Below are 19,721 nucleotides of genomic sequence, written 5' to 3' on the forward strand. Positions count from 1 at the left end.
GACGCGGCGCGGCTGCTCTGGAGCGCAGTGAGTCGCTGCGGTGCCTCCTGCCTCGGCGGTGCGCTTGAACACGCCCTCTTTACATGGCTCCTTAAAGACACAGGCTGCCAGCGTGGGGCCGCTCCCCCAGGCCCCCCCTCCGCCCCTCCGCCCTGAAAGGCGGGGTCACCTGTGTCATGAGCGCTAATGACACGGCGTGAAAAGGGAAACAAGGGGAATAAATCATCGCAAAAGCTTGAACGAGATGTTTTCAATTATATTTGGCTCCCAAGCCATCTGTGCCGCCACTCAAGGCAACACGCCACAGTTAAGGCTGTATTTATATTGCAAATATCAGCGTTAACCTTCTGCCAACGCACCGTGTTTATACTCAACATACTTGACTTTGTGATATGTCACTGAGAGGGAGAATGTGCATGGTCATCCTCTGTGAGAGCGCCCAGCATGTTCACCGATATCCTTCCTGCAGCACCCGACATGGCATTTTTGATGGGGTGCATGAAGTTTAACGATGGGAGACATCTCGCTCAATGTGCGTGAAGAATAGAACCACAGCCACGAGATAACAAGGCCAATAGGACCCAGTAACAATGTGCCTTTTGATGCAAAAAATGTAATTTTCTGTATCTTTTTGCACCTCAAGTGAGCAAGATTTGGCACAATTACAATAAGGCAAATGAGGATTTCACATGTCAGTGGGATTAAAGTAAAAGTATGAAGTTTAAAAATAGCTTTTCTGTCTTTTAAAGTCACAGCCTACAAACTTTAGTCAAATTATTCACACTTTGAGGAAAGATGGTCAAAAGGTTTCGTGGATTTCTCACATTCTGTGATCACTAAAGGCTTTTTTGAGCGAGTGATGCTTTTCTTTTCTTTTTTGACCTTGTGTATTCCAGGATGATCAGCTGCCCTCTGTCAGTGGCTGCTCATTAGGACCTTTTGCAATGGAAATGAGAGGGAAGCAGCCGTGGTACTGCCCAAAGCTGTGCCTGAGCTCAAGAGAAAGGAATGTGTGAACGGCTGATAATTATCAAAGGCCAAAAGTCAGTCTCCTCCACTACCTGGACAGAATAACTATTCTCCTTTGTCTTTCACAGCCTATCCGCATACGCTACTATACTTGAAAACCTCCGCTCGGAGCTGCGTGGAGAGCATCCATCACACACATTCAGAAGTTATTTCCTGCCTTTGGCTATGTTCCCAGTATGCTCTGTCCCTCCAGCTGATGGGAGAACAGGGCTCTTTATGATGAGAACTTGACTGCAGTGGCCTTTTGTCCAGACTCAAGCTGTGCTCACAATTTTAATAAGTTGCTTTTTTTTATTACATGCACCGAAAGTATGAATTCTAACACTCTTTTCTGGCATAAACTTAAAATGAACATTAAAAATGTGTGTTTAGGAGGTACAACAGTCTCCTACTGTTGCAGCTTTGTGTATTGCATTGGCAGCTTTGACAGCTTTGTTAAGTGGAGCACAGTATATCAGTTTGTACAGCGCTGTCTCAGCCTTTGCTGGACCCTTTGCTAATGTTTGATGCTTTTGAACCTTTCAAAAAGTCCATTCTCAGTTGTGGTCTATCGAGCATTTAGGGAACTCTTTAGTTGTTTTTTTTCTGGTTTTACCATCTGCTGTGCAGTGATGCTCAGACCATCACATGTTGACGTTTCTCCCAGATTGTAAACGGGACCCCTTTGACCCTCCAGAATTGTTGTGTACCTCTTCAACATGGCTGTTGTGATGCCGGCAGATGGGCCAGCAGAGCCCAAACTTCAGCACACTGCCTTGCAGGGGACAGGAACCTATAATCAAACCCATTCAAGGGCTTTGACCATGCTCACAAAACTAGCATTATGATGAATAACATTCATTTCCCTGATTGTTATGAAGAAGTCTGGGCTGACTGCAAAGTGATGGATGTGTTACGCTCGTGTGTCTGTGAGATGAAATACCATCGGCCGAAGGACTTGTGCATCTCGACAAAACCCTTTGATGATCAAAACTTTTTAAAAACATGCAACGTCCAACTTCCCTCTGCGTCATCCAGCGTGATTTTGTCCTAATTTTGGAGTCTTTGGAGTCACCAGTCGAGATGCGTTAGCTGTGTTGCAAATGTGCTCTGATGCGCTCCAGCAAGCGCCTCAGAATTAGGACGCAGTCTGTTTAAGTCGGTCCCATGAGGAGATACTGAACCAAAATGTAAAAAAATGTAACAGATTTGCTGATGAGGAGCTGTGTGTGTGCGTGTGTGTGTGTGTGTGTGTGTGTGTGTGTGTGCGTGAATAGAAGATGAATCTGTGCGCCTCCTTGCAGTGAATTGGCAGAAGGTAAAAAATAGTCATGGTGGCACTGAATGTGAAGAATTACCATAATGTTGAGTTACAAAATAGAATTATTTAACATGTTTCAAAGCAATGTGTCATATTTAGTTTTTAAAACTGAGCTTTAGTTTTGCTGCAGAAACAAGTTGGGCTATAAAATATACACGAGGTGTGATGTGACTGATTTCGCCTCTTCAATCCTCGACTTTATGCCGGGGAATGCTTAAGAAATCGTAATAATATGTGTAATGATCAATTATCCATATGAGATGATCCATTCACTTTTGCAGATTTAACAATCCGTCAGTGTCATTTATACTGACATTTCATTTCTGTTACAGCTTTTGATGGGGGCAAATAAAAATGTTCCAACTCCCTGTACCCTTGACATGACATTTCTTTTCCCATTTGCCTTGCATAAGATCAATGTTTTCCGGCCTGAAATAAGGAGATTACCCAGGCACGCCCTCCCACCCTCCCCCAGCTTTTCAGCATGCTTGCACCGGATCAGGTTCTTCTTCAAATTCTTCCCTGGAACTCATGCTCTTATGCATCCCAATTATGTCTCTGTTGTGGCTGAGAGAATCAGGTCATTTCTGCACTGTAGGATCAAGTGTCACCTAGACTCACTTTGCCTTACAGACCATGAAAATAGGACTGGCTGTCAGTGTAAAACAAGCGTCTGCAGGCTTTGATATGGTGTCTTTTTTTCTTAAAACCCTCAGTTTCTTCCACTGTTTCAAAGCTTTACCACTTGCCTTATTTGCCAATACATATTATTCTGTGCAATATTCTATTATATTCTAAACTATTCAAATGAGCCATGAAGAAAAAGCCATTACAAAATAGAATAATTTATTTTCGAGAGCTACCATGAATAGGTCCATAATGTTTCCTTTATGATGTATACAGTGATGCTCACATTGGAAATTTGACAGATGATATTTTGGACCGACTGTCTAAGTTTATACACTATGGGTCCACCTCCAGCACAGCAATGTCCCATTCAACTTTAAAAGTAAAGATCCAGCATATTCAAAAGTCTCGTAGAAAACATCTCATCATGACATAATGTATCCGTATGTACTGTGAGCATAAAACACATTTTCAGTCATCATATCAACGCCATGTTACACTGTAACATGTTGAACACACATGGTGATGCATTTCATGTACAATGCATGCATCCTGTTGTTGTCCATCATTAAGTAAAGCTTCTTAAATACACACAGATGCACAGTGAAGCTCCTCCGCGGCCTCCTCCACAAACAGAGATTGAAACACATAATATCAGCCTTCTCGTTTAGGATTTTTTTCTGTCTGTAAGCGACCAATTTCATGCTGTCTTTTTTTTTTATAGTGCTGTCAAGAAAACACAGTCTTTAAAAAATGTTACATTTTGGAAAATTTGGTCAAAGTTGTGAAAAATAACATGCCAGTTTCGATCTCTTACATTGGTAAACCTGTAGCAAACCTACTTCATCACACCATTAAAAAAAAGTGTTCTTTATATTGCATAAAGACAGTTACTGTACTTCTTTGACAGCTGTTAATAGCACAGTGTTGTGATGCGGTTGTGATCGGATAATATCATTTGAACCGAGAAGATTTGTGCTTTTGGTCCGCAGACGTGTTCTGTAACATAAAAGCAAACGGATGCACATTAAGAAAGTGTTCCTAGCTTGTATATCTACTGACATGAGTACAAGCACACAATCAACACATTCCCCAGACTACTATAAAGGTGCCACAATGCTTTAATGTGATTCATAACATTGTCACTAGCGATGTTCTGAAAATGTTTAGCTTGAAGCCGATTGATATAAATATCTGGTAAACAATATGAGACAAGTACATATAATCAACACGTAATGCAGTTCCAACAATGATTAGGCAGAGTGAGAAAGTGGAAGGCAGCCGGGGGCCACGCTGACCTCTGGCGCCGCTCTCCAAGTCAGAGTCTGTTCCTCACAATAAGTTTTGTCCTTTGTCCAAACATCACATTATTCCATCAGAGCTGGTTTTTCCATTGTACAGTCTCAGCAAGCCAAGTGGTCCATACTCTATATGGTTCTAAGGTGGTTGTTTTTCCATAAAGCTCTCATATTAAACATAATACAGTGTTTTTAAAACAAGGCGTTCTCTTTTCAGAACCTCGGGTTCTGTTCTTCCTTGTTTACACGGTTGTACCTTCAAATAAATTCACTGAAGCAACGCATAAAAACTTTCAAATGATTGTCTTTTCATAAAATACACATCACATGAGAACCAAACATACGCGCTATACACAGTCGTACACACACACACACACACACACACACTCTTCACAGAGGAGAAAACGCGATTCAAGATGCCTGCAATGCTTAATATTGAGCAACAACTCTGTCAGTGAGACAGGAAAAAAAAGGTAAAAAAAAGAGAGCAAAATACAAATAAACCAACAACAACAAAATCAAAGACTCGTCCTCAGGGTCCTGTTGTTATTGGAAGGAGAGCTGTGTGTCAAACGAAAGAGGAGAAGCCAGCGGTAGGGGCCTGGGCGGCGCAGCCCAGGCTGCTGGGGGGCCGGTAGAGGGTGCTGTGCTGGCTAGGGGGTTCGGAGGACAGCAGGGAGGGGGTGGGAGTCCGGCTTCCCTTAGACCTGAACAGAGTGCCCTGGCCCTGGCACTGGGGCTGCGGGGACGGGGCGCTCTGGGGGAGGAGAGGGGGCAGAGGGGGCACGGGTGGCGGCTGCTGCCGTGACTCCTGCTCCACCAGGGGCTCGGGCTGGGAGTAGCCGTACGCCGGCGGACGAGAGACGCCCTTCTGCTGCCGCCGCCAGGAGTTGTAGTAGGTGGGGTCGCTGATGTAGTGGTTGACAAAGGAGTGGGTCTTCTGCCGACTCTGATCCATCTCGTATTCGCTGTCGCTGCCCTGCGAGCCAATCAGGAGGAAGGAGTTAGAAGACGGTGAGATCACTAAGCAGACGATGTTGGCTACAGCTAACTCTAGCACAGCATCCTAACAGTCAGCACAACACTGAGTCAGAACACAGCAGGAGACATCTACTGAGAGACAAGAGGGAATCTATTAATCCCAGTGCAACCCTATGGGGCAGATAGTCACTTCTACACCGCGTCGTTCACACACAGGAGCTCACCTGTAGCTCTGAGGAGCACAGATGTGATAAGCGTACAAAAGCGTGTCCTAGAATTGGACAGAGACAATGTTCACAGGATTAATTTGCTTTTGTCACAACATGAAGCCATCAGTCTTGGAGGTTGCTTGCGAAATGCCTGCGTGGTTGAATCCTGTCACATTTCCAGCACACTGAATTGGCTGAGGGACGCAAACAATAATAAAAAAAAAAAAGCAAATTGCTCTCACAGAAAACATAGCACACTTGGCACGTTTGTGTGCCTGACAAGTGCCTGCCCATCCACCGCTCTATTGAGACACCGCAGCTTAACAGATGTTGAAGCACCATTTATTTGCACGAGTGGCAGGTAAACAGTGGGAGGCTATGCAGAGGAAAAGAACTACACCAGTTTGTGTCTCCCACGAGAGAGGTGTTTGTTCAAACCGGGTTGAACAATGTTTTGACTGTGCAGGTACCAGATAAATTGGCCAGCGAGTGTGGGAAGACAGCTGTTCACGATCTGCCGCAATCTGCGTCTCCGCCTTTTTTGCGTTCATCATCCCTAACCTCCCCGTCTCTTCACCAGACCTCCCTATTCCACACACACACACACACACACACACACACACTGGGCCGTTCAAATCATCCCATGACTAGCTGCAGCCCAGATTAACGCAACACTTCCTGTTTGAGGAGAATTAATTAGATGTGAAGACGTCTCAAGTCACACGGGACATGAGAATCGGCCCCTTGCTTCCTTCCCATGAAAGAAATCAGAATCAGAAACTCAAATCCAGAGATGTCAGCCGTGACTGGCCTGTGCTAACAGAGAATATTTAAGTTTGAGCCTATCCACTTGAATCAAATTGTTGTTCATCCTCTGGCTTCATAATTAGATAGCAATCTAGTTTTTGCACGTGGAAATGCAGCGATTACGGCAAAAAGATGTCAAGAAGGTGGACAGCGACTGTGACAGAAGTAAAAGAAAGTGGAATAAGAGAAGTATTTTTGAGTTTGGAAAGGTTATGACTTTGCCCTGGAGGCCTTTCCCCCTTTGAGGAACTCAAACAGTTGAGTTTTGCTTTTTAATTCAACTTAATTCCCCATTCCAGACCCGGAGGAGTGGACACGGGCTGCGAGCCAGGATCGCTGCTTACCTGAGAGTCGGATATCTCAGAGGGTTTCTCGGTCAGACTGCTGCTCTCTGCCGGGATCAGGTCATTGTACTTAGTGCTGACATCCTCGTCCGAGTAGTGCAGACTGCCAGGACTGGGTCTTGGGGGAGACCTGGACAGATGGAGAAAAGGAGGCAGAGAAAGAGTGTCTGTGAGAGATAGAAAGGAAAAGGCAGAAACTGAGAGAGAGCAAACGGTTATATACGAATTTCATCATATTCCCCTTCGAGATGTTCCGGAGCGCTCTCCTCTTTGAGAGCACGTTTGAGTAAATTATAAAAAGCCTGATCGTTCCTGTGACTGACATCGTTCAGATGACTAATGGACGGCTGCGAAATAGTTCTGAAAATGAAAGAGCGTCACATCCCACAGAGGGATCAACGTGCACGGATGCAGCGCAGGTTCGTCGACTACGAAAATGAAAATGATATCTTAGCCCAGACAGGCACAGGACGGGTTATTTGCGCATTCCTGGAAGCCGCTGATACACAAAGCAGGGAAGAGATTAGAACTGGTTTAATTCTTTTCGCTGTTTCCTTCTGATCTGTGCGAAGTGTCAGGTCGGAGTTCTGCATGAGCTCAGATGCGCAGACGGGATCCAGTGTGGAAACAGATGAGCATCTTCATGAAAAGATTCTCTGTGGTGATTAGAGCCGAATGATGTACGGTTTGAGGCAGTCAGGGATTTAGACCTCCTGCAGAAAAGCTGTGCAACTAAGCATGGCCCCGAGCTCAGTAAAGTATTATAAAGTTCTTTTATGAGCGCAGGTCAAGTAAGAAGGACCCCTAGCTTCTTTTTGGGCTCCAGTCATTAAGCTCATAAAGTGAAGCGCAGAAAAACATCTGTGCAGACAAGTATTTTTCTTCTTCTGCAGTAATGGCTGCTGCTGCTGCGTTCAAGGTCCGCTGAGACTGAATTGGACGGTCAGAGGGCCAAAACCGGACCACTACCTCTCACATCACTGAGCTACATCAGTGGGCTCAGTATGTGACCCAGGCTAAGAGAGCATTAAGAGAAGAGCCGAGAGAAAAAGCCTAACACATTATATAACCTAGGAATGCCATGAAAGTAAATGTTTAAATGGTCTGAAATGGAAAACGTTGCATGTGGGGGCAGAAGAGACAAGCATCAAACGCTGCGATGTCAAGTGTAATATTAAGGCATAAAGCAGACAACCTTGACGAGCTCTTAAATGAAAATTAATATGTAGTGAGATGTACGCGGGAGCTAAATCACTGGAAATGCCAACAACCGGAGGCTTAAGGCACAACATGACAACGGCCATGAAAGGGTTGACACAACAAAGGGACATCTCCTCTGGGTTAAAGGGGATGACGCGAGGGGGCGGACTGTGAAAAAAAAAGAAAAGAAAGACAGAAGAAAAACATCCACTTTGAATTCAGGTTGAGTCAGACATTAAAAAGTCGGGGGCCACGTGAGCGCATGGGAGGAGCGATGGATCCTGCAACCGATCACGCTCCAAAACGCTGCCAGTGAGCGCTGAATTATTTAGGCGCACTGTACTTCTCCCCTCGCCTTATCTGTCTTAATTCATCCCTCTTCCCCTCACCCTTTCAAACATCCCGCAGGGAGCCCTCCCACTCTTCCTCCTTCGTCCACAGATCATTAGCAAAGAGTATGTTACCAGATTGGAGCTCTTCAAAGAGAGGGAGAAACGCAAGACCCTTTGATCCCCGTCTTGGCCTCCTTGGTCAAGGGGAAAACAGCACCGATTCAGCTGCCCTTAATGCAGCTCTTCTAGCACATTCCACCATAATGTGCACAGTAACGTGTAAAAAGCATCTTTTTTTTTTTTTTAGCTGTGACAAGAAGCAGACTCTGAACTCCCATCCTCCCCGACGCACCACATCACCATCCGTCCAGCCCCCGGCGTGCAAGTGACCCATGCCCCCACACAGGACATTCCCTTTGCTTTACTGCAGAGTTTGTGAAATTCCTCTTATCTAATGTTTACCTAAACGTTAGCAAAGAGCCGGCCGCCTGCCAAAGTCCCGCTGACGGCTAGAAGGGCATGTGCTCATGCTGGCGGTGCTGCACTTTATTTTGAGACGGCTCTAACAGCACCGCGCTCGAGAGAAACCCCGGGCCGGGGGCCAGAGGAAAATGGCCGGCTCTGACCCATAAGCACCCTTTGTCTAAAGCGGTGACGGACAGACAAAGAGCACACGCAGAAGCTCATGAATGCTAATTAGCTGGTATTGTGCTGTCGCCTTTCCATAAATTGTTGCTCCACACAAACGCTGAATATCAACGAGGGGAGCGGAAGGAGGCTCAAATCAGCAGCTGGGCTCCTCGAGCCTCGGTTTGTTCTCTCAAGACTGACAGACCATTGTGAGGGAAGGGGGGAACACACAACACTACATTACTAATTCCCGTCAGCATCGTAAGCAACACTCTGAATAGCAAGAGGAAACTCAGAGTTAACAATATGCCCGAGAGCACGCAGGAAATGTGTGACTGACCGTGTGTAGATGCCGTTCTTGCGGCAAAAGGAGTTCTTCACGGAGAGGCGTCGGTTGTTGAGCTCCAGGGCCGGGAAGCGTCCCTCGTCCAGGCGCACCATCTCTCCGTGGGTCAGCGGCAGGGCTGTGCAGTTGGAGTGGTTGCCTGCACAGGGGCATGAGGATGTGGGATGAAACAAATGATTTGTGGTCTTCAGTCAAATCTAGATTTAAGCCCAGTCTTAAGGATGGGTTGAACGCAACACTATGAAACTCAAGCACAAGCACTTGAACTTGCACATGGTTAATTTACATGTGCAGCACAGGTAAAAATGATGATTTTGTACATTAGGCAAAACACACAGCCATAAGCAGGACAGATCAGCTTCATGGCTAAGAAAATTTGAGGGTGGGGGGCTTGAGAGGGGCTAAGAAGTCTTCTTTGTGTCCCCACACAAACACAGTCCTTGTCTGAAGTGGTCTCGCCAGCCCTGCTTACTGACCCTGGTAACCTTGACACTGTGCTAAATGCTGACCAAGCTAAAAAGTCACTAGCATGAGGCTAACCCTTTACCCCCTGACCCCCCCCAGATCTCCCGCCTCTCTCCTCTAGCTGCTCCGTGCTGCTGGCTGATTAGACCAAGGCTAGAAAAAATTAGCCCCAGATGCCCTCACTGTGATTACTTGCCAACCATAATGTGAAGTATTAACAGTAAGTCTACTTATATTGATTAACTTCCTCTACTTCATGTTTTTGGGATTGAAAATAGAATCGCTGATAAAGAGTTTCTTCCAGCAGCGGTGTCACCTGGGATAATTCACAACCATGAAAATCGGCTTCTTGCTACAGTGCTGTAGTTATATAATTACCCTCAGTCTGACTAATGACCTGAGCATTAAAGCACTGCCGAGCCATTTATCCCAGTATTGATCCTCACTGCAGTTAAACATGAACAATAATGTTTATTCACCTGCCTTTTTCGGCTCTTTCACCGGTAACCTTTACTCTCATCCTTCCCCTGTCAGCCAGACAATGCTGATGAAATCTAGGTAATTTGTCTAATTGTGCGAGCCCTCACACTCCCGTTTCCAAAAATAGACCTTGGATGTGCAGTCATTAACATGCCGGTCTCAGCGGAGCTGTCCGAGAGGCAGACAAACTCCAGTCGATAGCTTAAGTTGCAGCAACAGACAGAGAGACTGAGCTTCTTACCTGAATCTGCTTTTTTGGTGTATTTCTTACTCTGGCCACGGATGATGAGGATGAAAACGAGGAGGAGGATGAAGATGAGGCCCACCAGGGCGATCACGACCAGGAACCACCACTCCTCATAGAACGGGGACACTTTCTGGGCTGAAGTCGCGACATATAACACACATTAATACACAAAAAAGCTGGCCTTGTTTTGTTAACGTTATTTTTCAATTTAAAGTACCTGATATAGAGGGGGAGGGGGCGCTGGGTGACCCATAGCCGTAGTCGTTGACTGCAATTACTCGAAAGTCATAGGTGACGCCCTCTCGCAGCATGTCCAGGTTCAGCGTGTAGGATGTCACTTCTTTGGGAATGTCTTTGATGAGGATGTCCCACAACCCTTCATCTGAAGGCAAGATGAGGAAATATGTGAGTATACTGACCATCAAAGCTGTAAGCTGTCACGTCGAGGCGCTGGAAACCCAAAACCTGTTCATGGACGTCTCTCACCAGAGGGCCTGGCCTCGATGACGTATCGAGTGACGGGTGCACGGCCTTGATCGCCGCTGGTCCAATGCAGCGTGAGGGCAGTGCCGTAACGAGAAATAAAGGGTTCTCCAGGAGGGCCTGGGGCTCCTTGGGAGGACAAAAATGGCGGACAGTTAGAAAAAATAGGCCCCTAGCACTAAAGAAGGCACCATTATTGACCCAAAGCGGTAAGACATCCCAGATTTAGAGAGTCCCACCTTCTCCAGGCCCAGTGGTGATGTTGGCCTCCACCTCGGGCCCATAAGTGAGCGTTTTGGCCCGGATGCGAAAGTTGTAGGTGACGCCATCGGCCAGGTCTTTGATCTTCATCCACAGGGGAGCACTGCCCTTCACATCTACTGTCACTATCTTACTGACACCTGGAGTGCGAGGAGAGGAGTCTGTACAGAAAACACTAAGACTCTAGACGCTGCTTTCTACAAGCGACACATAGCCAAGCTTTGTGCATGTGAACAGACACACACAGTCACACAGACAAATTCAGTTAGAAGACAGACTCAGACTATCAGAGACATGCGTTATTGCATATATAGCAGAAAAGGCCTATTATTCCAGCAGCCTTCTAGATATCCAGATAGAAGGAGACACCAGGACCTTTTTATAATAGACTTTTTTTATAATATTCCCCATCTTCACTGCTCTGTTCGGCTTTGCTCTGGGTCCATTAGTGGATAGCTGAGGGACCACAGCGGCCTCAGCTCAGCATTCCATCTCTGCTCCCAATTACTTGGCAATCTGGTCCAGGCAGCCACACTTAGCCAGCTATTAGCCATGTTCCTCTCAGTGAGAGACGGAGTTGTGAAGTCTCACCAGAGCATTCCGACATGTTTTTTTTTTTTATCAGCCTTGCCATATATGTTACTGCGGGGCCTATACTCATCTGCAAGAGATTAGAGCGTGAGCTTAAGCAGCGCGGGTTAAAAAAGAATATGGTAACCAGGCAAGAGGTAGTAAATCACTGTCTGCGAAAGCCTGCTGAGGAATGTCAAGACATGGCAGGGTTATTAGGCTCCAGACAGAGTTTCTCACCATCTACTGGAGTGCAGGGCTCGTAAACGAGGCGGTAACCCTCAATGATGCCGTTGGCCTGCTTGGGCTCCCCCCAGGACACGTTGACCGAGGTGGTGGTCAACTCGCTGAAGTGGATGAAGCCGGGAGCACTCGGCGCTTTCGGTGGAGAAAGGGAGAAGAGAGTTTGACGACAGCTGGATCTCCTCACAGCACTGAGGCGACACACTACATGCACCCAGCTGCAAAACTGCAATGCAGCGACACTGATACGTCTGCATATTCATGAAAACATCTGTAAGTTCTCAGTGACATTGTTAGACTTCTGTAATTAAAGCACAAACTGGGACACACATAAATAAGAGAAAATAAATAACCTCATTATTTATTTATAATACTTATACAGCAAGCGTTTTGAATGTCAGCAATATTTATTTCATTAATTCTTGACATTCCTCTCCAGTTTTCATGAGTCAGAATAATAATTTAGCACATTTCCGAGTAGTTAAGTTGCTTTTGTTGCAGCTACTTCCCCCACTTGTTTCAAATTGGCAACAAAAGCAACACTGGAGCAGTGCAACAGAGGCAGAACTCTTATAGTCTGCAGCAGGCAATTTGATATACATAAAAAAGAAAAATGATTTTAGATTTTAGAATGAAAGCTTCATTGTTCATTATCAGAGCACCAACAACAAGATGTTTCGTGCATGTGAAAACAGGTGCCCTGGTGCACACGGTGCTAAAGCAAATGAGTCACTAAAAAGCAAACTCACAAGTCGACAAAAGAGTGCGCAAAATCACTCTGCGACCTTGAAAGAGCGCTGTGAGAATTCTGCCTGCTGACCCAACCCAGATCCAGCTAAGTGTCAGGATTTCGCCACAATTCTGCATAAAATTCACAAAAGCTTGTGTTGGCTCACTTCCCAGTACCCTGTGGTGCAGAGAGCCAAAATTCCTGCCTGTGTTTTTAAGTTCTCAGCACTTTGTACCCCTCGCCAATGTCACAGCCTTCAAGGGGGCGGAAAAGACAAGAGAAATTTATACTGTAAACCATTTTTGTGCTGAAACCGCAGAGGAGGGACTCTCGCTGGCTGGTAAACACAGACGTCTTTGTGCAGCAGCGGCCAAAAAAGCTAATCTACATGTGTCCCCCGCACTCTGCATTCAGTGCTCCGCCGCTGTCATTAGGCTTCCACCCTCATGACTTGTCCTGGAGGAGGTGCCAAGAAGACTCTGATCTCTTATGTTGTATCCCACAGGACGAAACTAAACTCTGGCGTGAAAGTGTTGTATTTCTTGGTGAACAGGAGCCGGTCTTACATTATTTGCCTTAAAGCCGCAGTGCTTCAGCTCCAGCTGGAGTTTGTGTAACGAGAGTGAGTCAGGTTGGAAACACTTGTCATCTATTCTTCACCTTTTGTGACTGAGGAGAGGGCTAACCTTGAGTTACTGCTATAGACAAGCACTTGAGAACCATAAACAATGCAGTTAAATAAACAATACTGTGTAGATAACAGGGGGAGACACATAAAGGAAAGACAGAAGGGCATAAAGAAATGCAGAAACTAAGACTGTGAGTGCTAAGTGGTGTTGGCAGGTGATCTTAGCTGCAAATTGAATGCCACTGGTGTTTAGAACATCAATGCAATCTCCTCCACCGCATCTGCTTTTACTGCAACTCACCTGCTTGCTGAGTGCGCCCTCTGGTGGGCAGGGAGCGGGGCCCATCCCCTGCAGCATTGAAGGCTGCCACGCTGATCATGTAGGTGGTGTAGCCTGTCAGGTTTTTCAGCTTCACCCCGAGCTCCGGCAGGAACAGAGTACGCAGGCGCTCCGTCTCATTCTGGAGCTGAAACTCCCAGAAATAGATCTATAAACAGAATAAAAGAGTTCAGGGTGCAGAATTAATATGTTCTTAATATAATATAATAGAAGAAGAAGCATGATGTAAGTTTGGCTGATATGCTGCAACACAGAAAAAAACAGCACATTATTGATACCTTGTAACCCTGTATATCCCCATTCTGAGCATCCAGAGGAGGAGGGTCCCATGTGACATCCAGCTGAGTGGCGGTGGAGGACTGGACCACCACACTTTGGGGAGGGGATGTTGGGACTAGAGCGGGGCAGAGCGTAAACAATAATGCTTGTTATATGTTTCATGTGACTTGCTAAACAAGATGAAGCGTAAGAGGGCCGAGACACATGCTGCACAGTGAGAGAAGAAACATACCCGCCTCTCCAACAAACACTTCCTGTGGAGCACTGCTGGGACCCTCCCCCACAGCGTTATACACACTGAGACGGATCTCGTAGCGTTTGTGTTTACTCAAATCTGCAAGGAGAGAACCCATAGCAGCATTATAATAGAACCGTTAAGATAAAAGAGCAAAAAGAAGTTACTCCAGAGAGACCGCACAGTCATGGAGACGCCCGTGGCAAGACAACATCACAAATTGAACAAAACGACAGAGGGGTGGAATTATAAGGCAAACTGATGAAAAGATGGGGTTGTTGTGGGGACACGGGGAAGATTTGTGAGTGATTAAAAAGAAAGAAAACACGCTGAAATAATGACAGGGCAGCTCAGAGAGATTAAAGTCATATACACATCATAAGAACGAGCGACGGCCCCTCAGCAGATACAGCCGGGAGTGTGGGAGGATGGCGCAATGTGCACTTGCTGTAAATTATCATACAAATGGCGTAATTTGTGCAAGTACAATACAACAGACGACATGCAAACAGATGCGGAGTGAAGGAAGAGAGACATAAAGGGAGATGCAAGACTTACTATCCAGTTCGTATTGGGTGAGCGAGGATTCACTTAAGTTCCTGATGCTGTAAGGAGCTGGAGTTCGGATAGAAGGTGGGCAGGGTTGGAAACACAAGGGTGGTGCACAGGATTGGGAAAGAGGTGAGGCAATCTTAGCAAACTCATCTCTATTTTGCAAAAAACACTGCAAAGCCTTGCTGATAGCATCAAAGCAATGCTTGGTTGGAAAAAGCTGCACATAATCTAAGCAGTAAGAACTCACCCGTGAGATCAGCCCAGTTGGCGGAGGGACTGTTAACTGTGCGGACAGTGAAGCTGCGCAGCCGGTCGTAGTGTAACTCACGGTACCGGACCCTGAACCCCAACAGGACTCCATTTATGTGATCCTCAGAGGGAGGCTACGAAGAGAAGAAGTCTGCTTAATGCCCAACATTTAACCAAAACACATTCATTCGTCCATTCACAAGCAGCCCGACAGCGTACCTGCCAACGGACCAGCACGGACGTGGTGGTGTGAGGTGTTACAGACAGAATTGTCGGTGCTTTGTCTGGGGCTTGAGTAGATTGACAGAGAGAAAAAAAAGAAGTTTGGTATCAGCAAACCAACGCAGATGAGGAGCATGATGTATAATTTAAACAGTCTGGCAGGGAACAGCTTGAGAGTAAACACGCGCATTGTTGACGAAAAGTATGCACAGTGAAAATCCAAAGTTAAAACATCGATGTAAAAGCATGTTAAGTACAAAAGTGTTTCGGTACAGCTCAGCAGAAAAGCAGCGGATTATGACTCGGAGCTGACATGTTTGGTCTAATTACATCAGTCACAACTTACCATCCTGCAGCGTGGTGATGGCCTCGCTCTCCTGGCTGTATTCGCTGTCCCCGATGTCATTAGTGGCTTTTACACGGAACTGATAAGAAGTGAAAGGCTTCAACCTTAAAGAAGAGAAAAAAAAAAAAAAAAAGCAACATGCACGTCATGTTCTGCATGAGTTATTAATTTAAACTGCTGACTCAGGCTTGGCGTTTACCTGTCCACGATGTAGGAGTGTGTCTCGTGGCTGACCGACGCAGAGTGGACAGTCCAGTTGCTGTCTGGAAGCTCCCTGTACTGGACTGTGTAGTAACGGACCGGGGACAGGCCATCGCTGCCTGGTTCCCATGACAACAGCACTCTGCGAGCCTGGACTTCCTCTTGAGGGACCACGGGACGGCTCGTGGGTTGCGGTCGGGCTGGTGGGCACACACACGCGGTCAAGCTTAATATCTAGAGGTGAATCATTTAAAGGTACACTACGCAGCCCAGTGTCCCACCAGCAGCATCACATGCCTACATATGTGATGCTGCAGCAGCTCGTGACTGGCGTGCCTGACTACCTGCTGGAAGATGTGATGAGGCAGATGTTTTATCACATGACGCGTTTGTCGTGTGCTATAGGAATTGTTTGTGTATATGGATGAACAGCTACGCTAATAGTTGGATTAGTGGCTCTAATTAGCCGGCGAGTTTAGCCGTCTTCGGTCTGGCTCGCTAACAGGCATAGAAGTAGACGATAATTACGTGTCACGATGACAACATAATTACAACGTAATCTGTCGAGTTACAGCCGCGACAGCAGCCGGAGAGAGCCGACAGCAACGGCAGCTGATTGTTTTGGGGTCCAGACGGGAGAATTTAGTGGCGCTTCCTCAGCTTCAAACACAGATGACACAGATTGCACGCGGCGTCAGCCTGGTTTGCCGCCTTTTCATGAAAAGTCCCCGCCTCACCCGCATGCTGTCATTGGCTGGGGGGGCTACAAACCTTGGGGCCAAAGGTTGCGCCCCAGAAACATCCAGAGCCCAGCAAGACAATAAGAAAATGCAGGCAGAGGGCAGGGTCTCTGCAGATAAATATACCGCCACACGCCTCCAGTGGGTCATAAGTGATGGTTGAGAGGGATTCATTTTGTAAGAGTCTATATATTGTTTTTTTTCTGCATAGTATATCTTTAAATAATACATTTTACCTGCAGCATTGTACACTTACCTCTCTTTTCTGTTGTGACAACCAAAGCCTCAGCAGCCTCCCCCCACCCCTTCCGTGTTTGAGCAGTGAGGCGAAATACATAAACCAGTTCTGGTTTCAGTCCAGTCGCCGTGTACTGTCGCGCGCTGGGGCTCAGCACGTCCACGGTGGCGGCGTTGCTGTTTGAAGAGTTTCTCCGGTATGTGATCTGATAGGCTGAGAAGGCAAAGGCTTATCAGTACAGAGCCATGCATAAAAAGGAGCGAGAGCAGAGAGAGCGATTCGGGCTGCACTACAAAATCAAACCATAGTATGAGGAGACGTTTGAAGGACAAAAGCAGAACACTTTGTTGACGATATCTAAGTTCATAGATGAAAGTCTGTGTAATGTAAACTGACCCAGGATTATGCCATTGGGCTGTGCAGGAGGTTGCCAGATGAGCCTGACGGAAGTGGTTCTGACTTCTGGGAAGAGGATGCCGACTGGAGGGCCTGGGACTATCACATGAAATGACAACAATAAGAGTTTTACATGTGGCTTAAATCCAGTGATGAAATTCAAAGACAACAATGAGATTAAGTAGGCTGGTGGGATGCGTGTGTTTACCATCATCCAGGGTCCTCTCCAAAATGGGCGGCGAGCTGCTCCGTCCGTCTCCTATGCGCGTGAAGGCCAGGACCTGGATCTCATACAGGACGTACTTGCCCAGACCGCTCAGCTGGACGCTGTGGCTGGTGTTGCCCTCCACTGCCCAGAAGTTGGGAGCCGTGTCCGAATCCTTCTCCTTAAACACGACCTGAAACGCACAGATGATGATCTTCGTGCATGTGTTCTGACATTAAGATCATTCTCAGATGACTGGTGGAATCTGAGGGGTTGACTGCTCACTGCTGACCTTGTAGCCCAGGATGAGCCCGTTGCGATCGGTCTCTGGGACCTCGCCCCAGCGCACCAGGATGCTGCTGGAGGTGGTGGCGAAAGCTGACACGTTGGTGGGACCGCTTGAGGGCACTGCGGCGAGAGGATGGAGCTTAGCACACTTGCGAGCACGCCTGCATGATTAAGCATGTGGAAGCACATAATTCCATCCTCACCAGACTCCCTGGTCCTGCCGTGGACTGGCTGACCCCAGGGACCGGAGCCAATCCCGTTGATGGCCTGAATTCTGACCTCGTACTCGGTCCACTCCTCCAGGTCCTCGATTGTGAACTCCCTCTCCAGCCGGTCCATGATGACATGAGAGAGAACTCCCCCTTTGGACCCGGCTTTGGAGTACTGCACCCGGTAGCCGACAAGATCCGGATTCCCATTGTACTCCCACTCTGGAAGAGGCTGTGAGGATTTTTGCCGTTGTTGTTTTTTTTATTCCCCCAGTTCGAGCAAGATCAATATAAATGACATCATAACTGAGCGCATAACGAAGCAGCAAGCCATGAGAGGTCGTACTTTACAGTGATTTTACAACAGCTAAGAGGGGCTATCAGGAGCGACGAGAGGCAATATGAGAAGAGAAGCTAAACCCTCTCAGCACTTAGCCCTGCACTGAGTGGCTTTAATAAAATGTGGTAATACATTGTTTTAAAATAATAGCACATTCAATGGATCTGTTCAATCAATAGTGATATAATCCAAATCTGTAAATATTTTTTACTTTAGCAGGCAATAGAGTTCTTGAAGGGCAATTAAAAAACATGGTTGCTACGCAAGGGATAAGAACAGGTTTGAGGGACTTTCAGTACATTCATACTGAAATAAACTGTTGTGCGAAGGTGTGTTTGAGGGTGTTTGCAATCACTGTAAAAGTCACTCAGCCAGCAGGGATCGGTTTTCTATGCAGTATAACGCGCACTGACACTTGCACATAATTGAGCACGATAAGTGATGTACTGGGTTTATTTCTAAGAAGGTGCTAGTCCTCTTGAAATTAATGTGGGCTTGACTCAGACTAAGGCTTCCGTGTCATGGCCATGAAGCGGACCACAAAATTTTACTACAGTTTAACATGCAGCACTTGAAAAGGGGCGCAATCATTGAGCTATGTCATTAAATTGCAGAGCCCTATCACACAGCTGACACCCGTCTGCGGTTAAATCCAGGTAACGTGCACTCTTTATAATCCTGCAGGAGCTGCAGGAGCATCTCGCCTCTGTCTCCCGCTGCCTGGCACTGCTCAGGCTCTGGCACAGTGATGATAATGGACAGATGTAGCAAAGAATACATTGGCCAAACGCTGACGCAGGGTGCAGCGGTAATCAAGGACGGAGCATGTCCAGCTTTCCAAAACCATTATCAGTGCCATCGCCTGTATTCATCGTGTAACGGCTCCAAGAACACAGGGCAATATTGCAGAAGAAGGGAAAGGCAACATTTCATGGACGGAAAACAGAGCACAATGAAACATAATGAGCGATGAAGAGCGGTGCTTGTGAGTCAGCCGAGTTGAAGGTAACTGCCACGGATAAAGTCATCATTTAATGTCAAACTTTTTAATATATGAAAAATTGGATTTTGATGGGAAAAATGAAATTGCCTAAATCTGATTTAACAAAGCTTATCTTGAAAATGTTGTATCCAACTTATATCCCAAGGGCATTTTGCTAATTCGGGCCCAACGTGATTTTCCTCCATAGCAACGAGAAGGACAAAAAAGAACACAGACAGCAATTTCTAATAGCTTATATGCATGCAAAGGCATCTACAGCGCAGGAAATTTCAATAGTCCAAGCCTGAATAGGAACAACCCACACATGCATATCTAAATCCGATAATAATCTTATAAAATTCCACTAACTTCATACACACTGAGTCAGGAGCGGTGTGCAGTGAGTCGCGACAACTTACCACCCAGCGCAGCCACAGGCTGGTCTCGCTGGCTGTGCGCAGGGTGACATTGGCGGGGGAGATGTCTGGAGGGGCCTGCAGGGTCTCGATCTTCCTGGAGGGCTGACTGGGAGGACTGGTGCCCACAATGTTTACCTGACGCATTCGGAACCTGGGGCAAAGGAAACCAGCTCATGATGATACGGTAAAGGATTAGATTAGATTACTTCAGATTAGATTAGATGAAACTTCAATGACGCCCAAAAGGAAACTAGGTCATTGTAGCAG

At 46.6% G+C, this 19,721-nt stretch overlaps 1 protein-coding gene across 1 annotated transcript in view; it reads right to left on the minus strand.

Moving 5' to 3' along the window:
• Positions 1-4,036: 4,036 nt before the first annotated feature.
• Positions 4,037-19,721, minus strand: part of sdk2a (sidekick cell adhesion molecule 2a) — a 79,528-nt gene continuing 63,843 nt past the window's right edge. Inside the window, exons 24-46 of the mRNA XM_041956725.1 lie at positions 19,455-19,605; positions 17,708-17,945; positions 17,509-17,624; positions 17,220-17,409; positions 17,012-17,110; positions 16,634-16,828; positions 15,636-15,837; positions 15,437-15,540; positions 15,088-15,158; positions 14,867-15,002; positions 14,623-14,679; positions 14,062-14,163; positions 13,829-13,944; positions 13,512-13,698; positions 11,850-11,987; positions 11,018-11,179; positions 10,782-10,907; positions 10,513-10,677; positions 10,290-10,430; positions 9,098-9,242; positions 6,596-6,725; positions 5,082-5,233; positions 4,037-5,009 (exon numbers count right to left, since the gene is read on the minus strand). Of these exons, the coding sequence (XP_041812659.1) occupies positions 4,823-5,009; positions 5,082-5,233; positions 6,596-6,725; positions 9,098-9,242; positions 10,290-10,430; positions 10,513-10,677; positions 10,782-10,907; positions 11,018-11,179; positions 11,850-11,987; positions 13,512-13,698; positions 13,829-13,944; positions 14,062-14,163; positions 14,623-14,679; positions 14,867-15,002; positions 15,088-15,158; positions 15,437-15,540; positions 15,636-15,837; positions 16,634-16,828; positions 17,012-17,110; positions 17,220-17,409; positions 17,509-17,624; positions 17,708-17,945; positions 19,455-19,605 (3,310 nt within the window). The 3' untranslated portion in view covers positions 4,037-4,822. The remainder of the gene's footprint in view (positions 5,010-5,081; positions 5,234-6,595; positions 6,726-9,097; positions 9,243-10,289; positions 10,431-10,512; positions 10,678-10,781; positions 10,908-11,017; positions 11,180-11,849; positions 11,988-13,511; positions 13,699-13,828; positions 13,945-14,061; positions 14,164-14,622; positions 14,680-14,866; positions 15,003-15,087; positions 15,159-15,436; positions 15,541-15,635; positions 15,838-16,633; positions 16,829-17,011; positions 17,111-17,219; positions 17,410-17,508; positions 17,625-17,707; positions 17,946-19,454; positions 19,606-19,721) is intronic.

This window comes from Chelmon rostratus, chromosome 17 (genome assembly GCF_017976325.1).
Source record: "Chelmon rostratus isolate fCheRos1 chromosome 17, fCheRos1.pri, whole genome shotgun sequence".
NCBI lineage: Eukaryota > Metazoa > Chordata > Actinopteri > Chaetodontiformes > Chaetodontidae > Chelmon > Chelmon rostratus.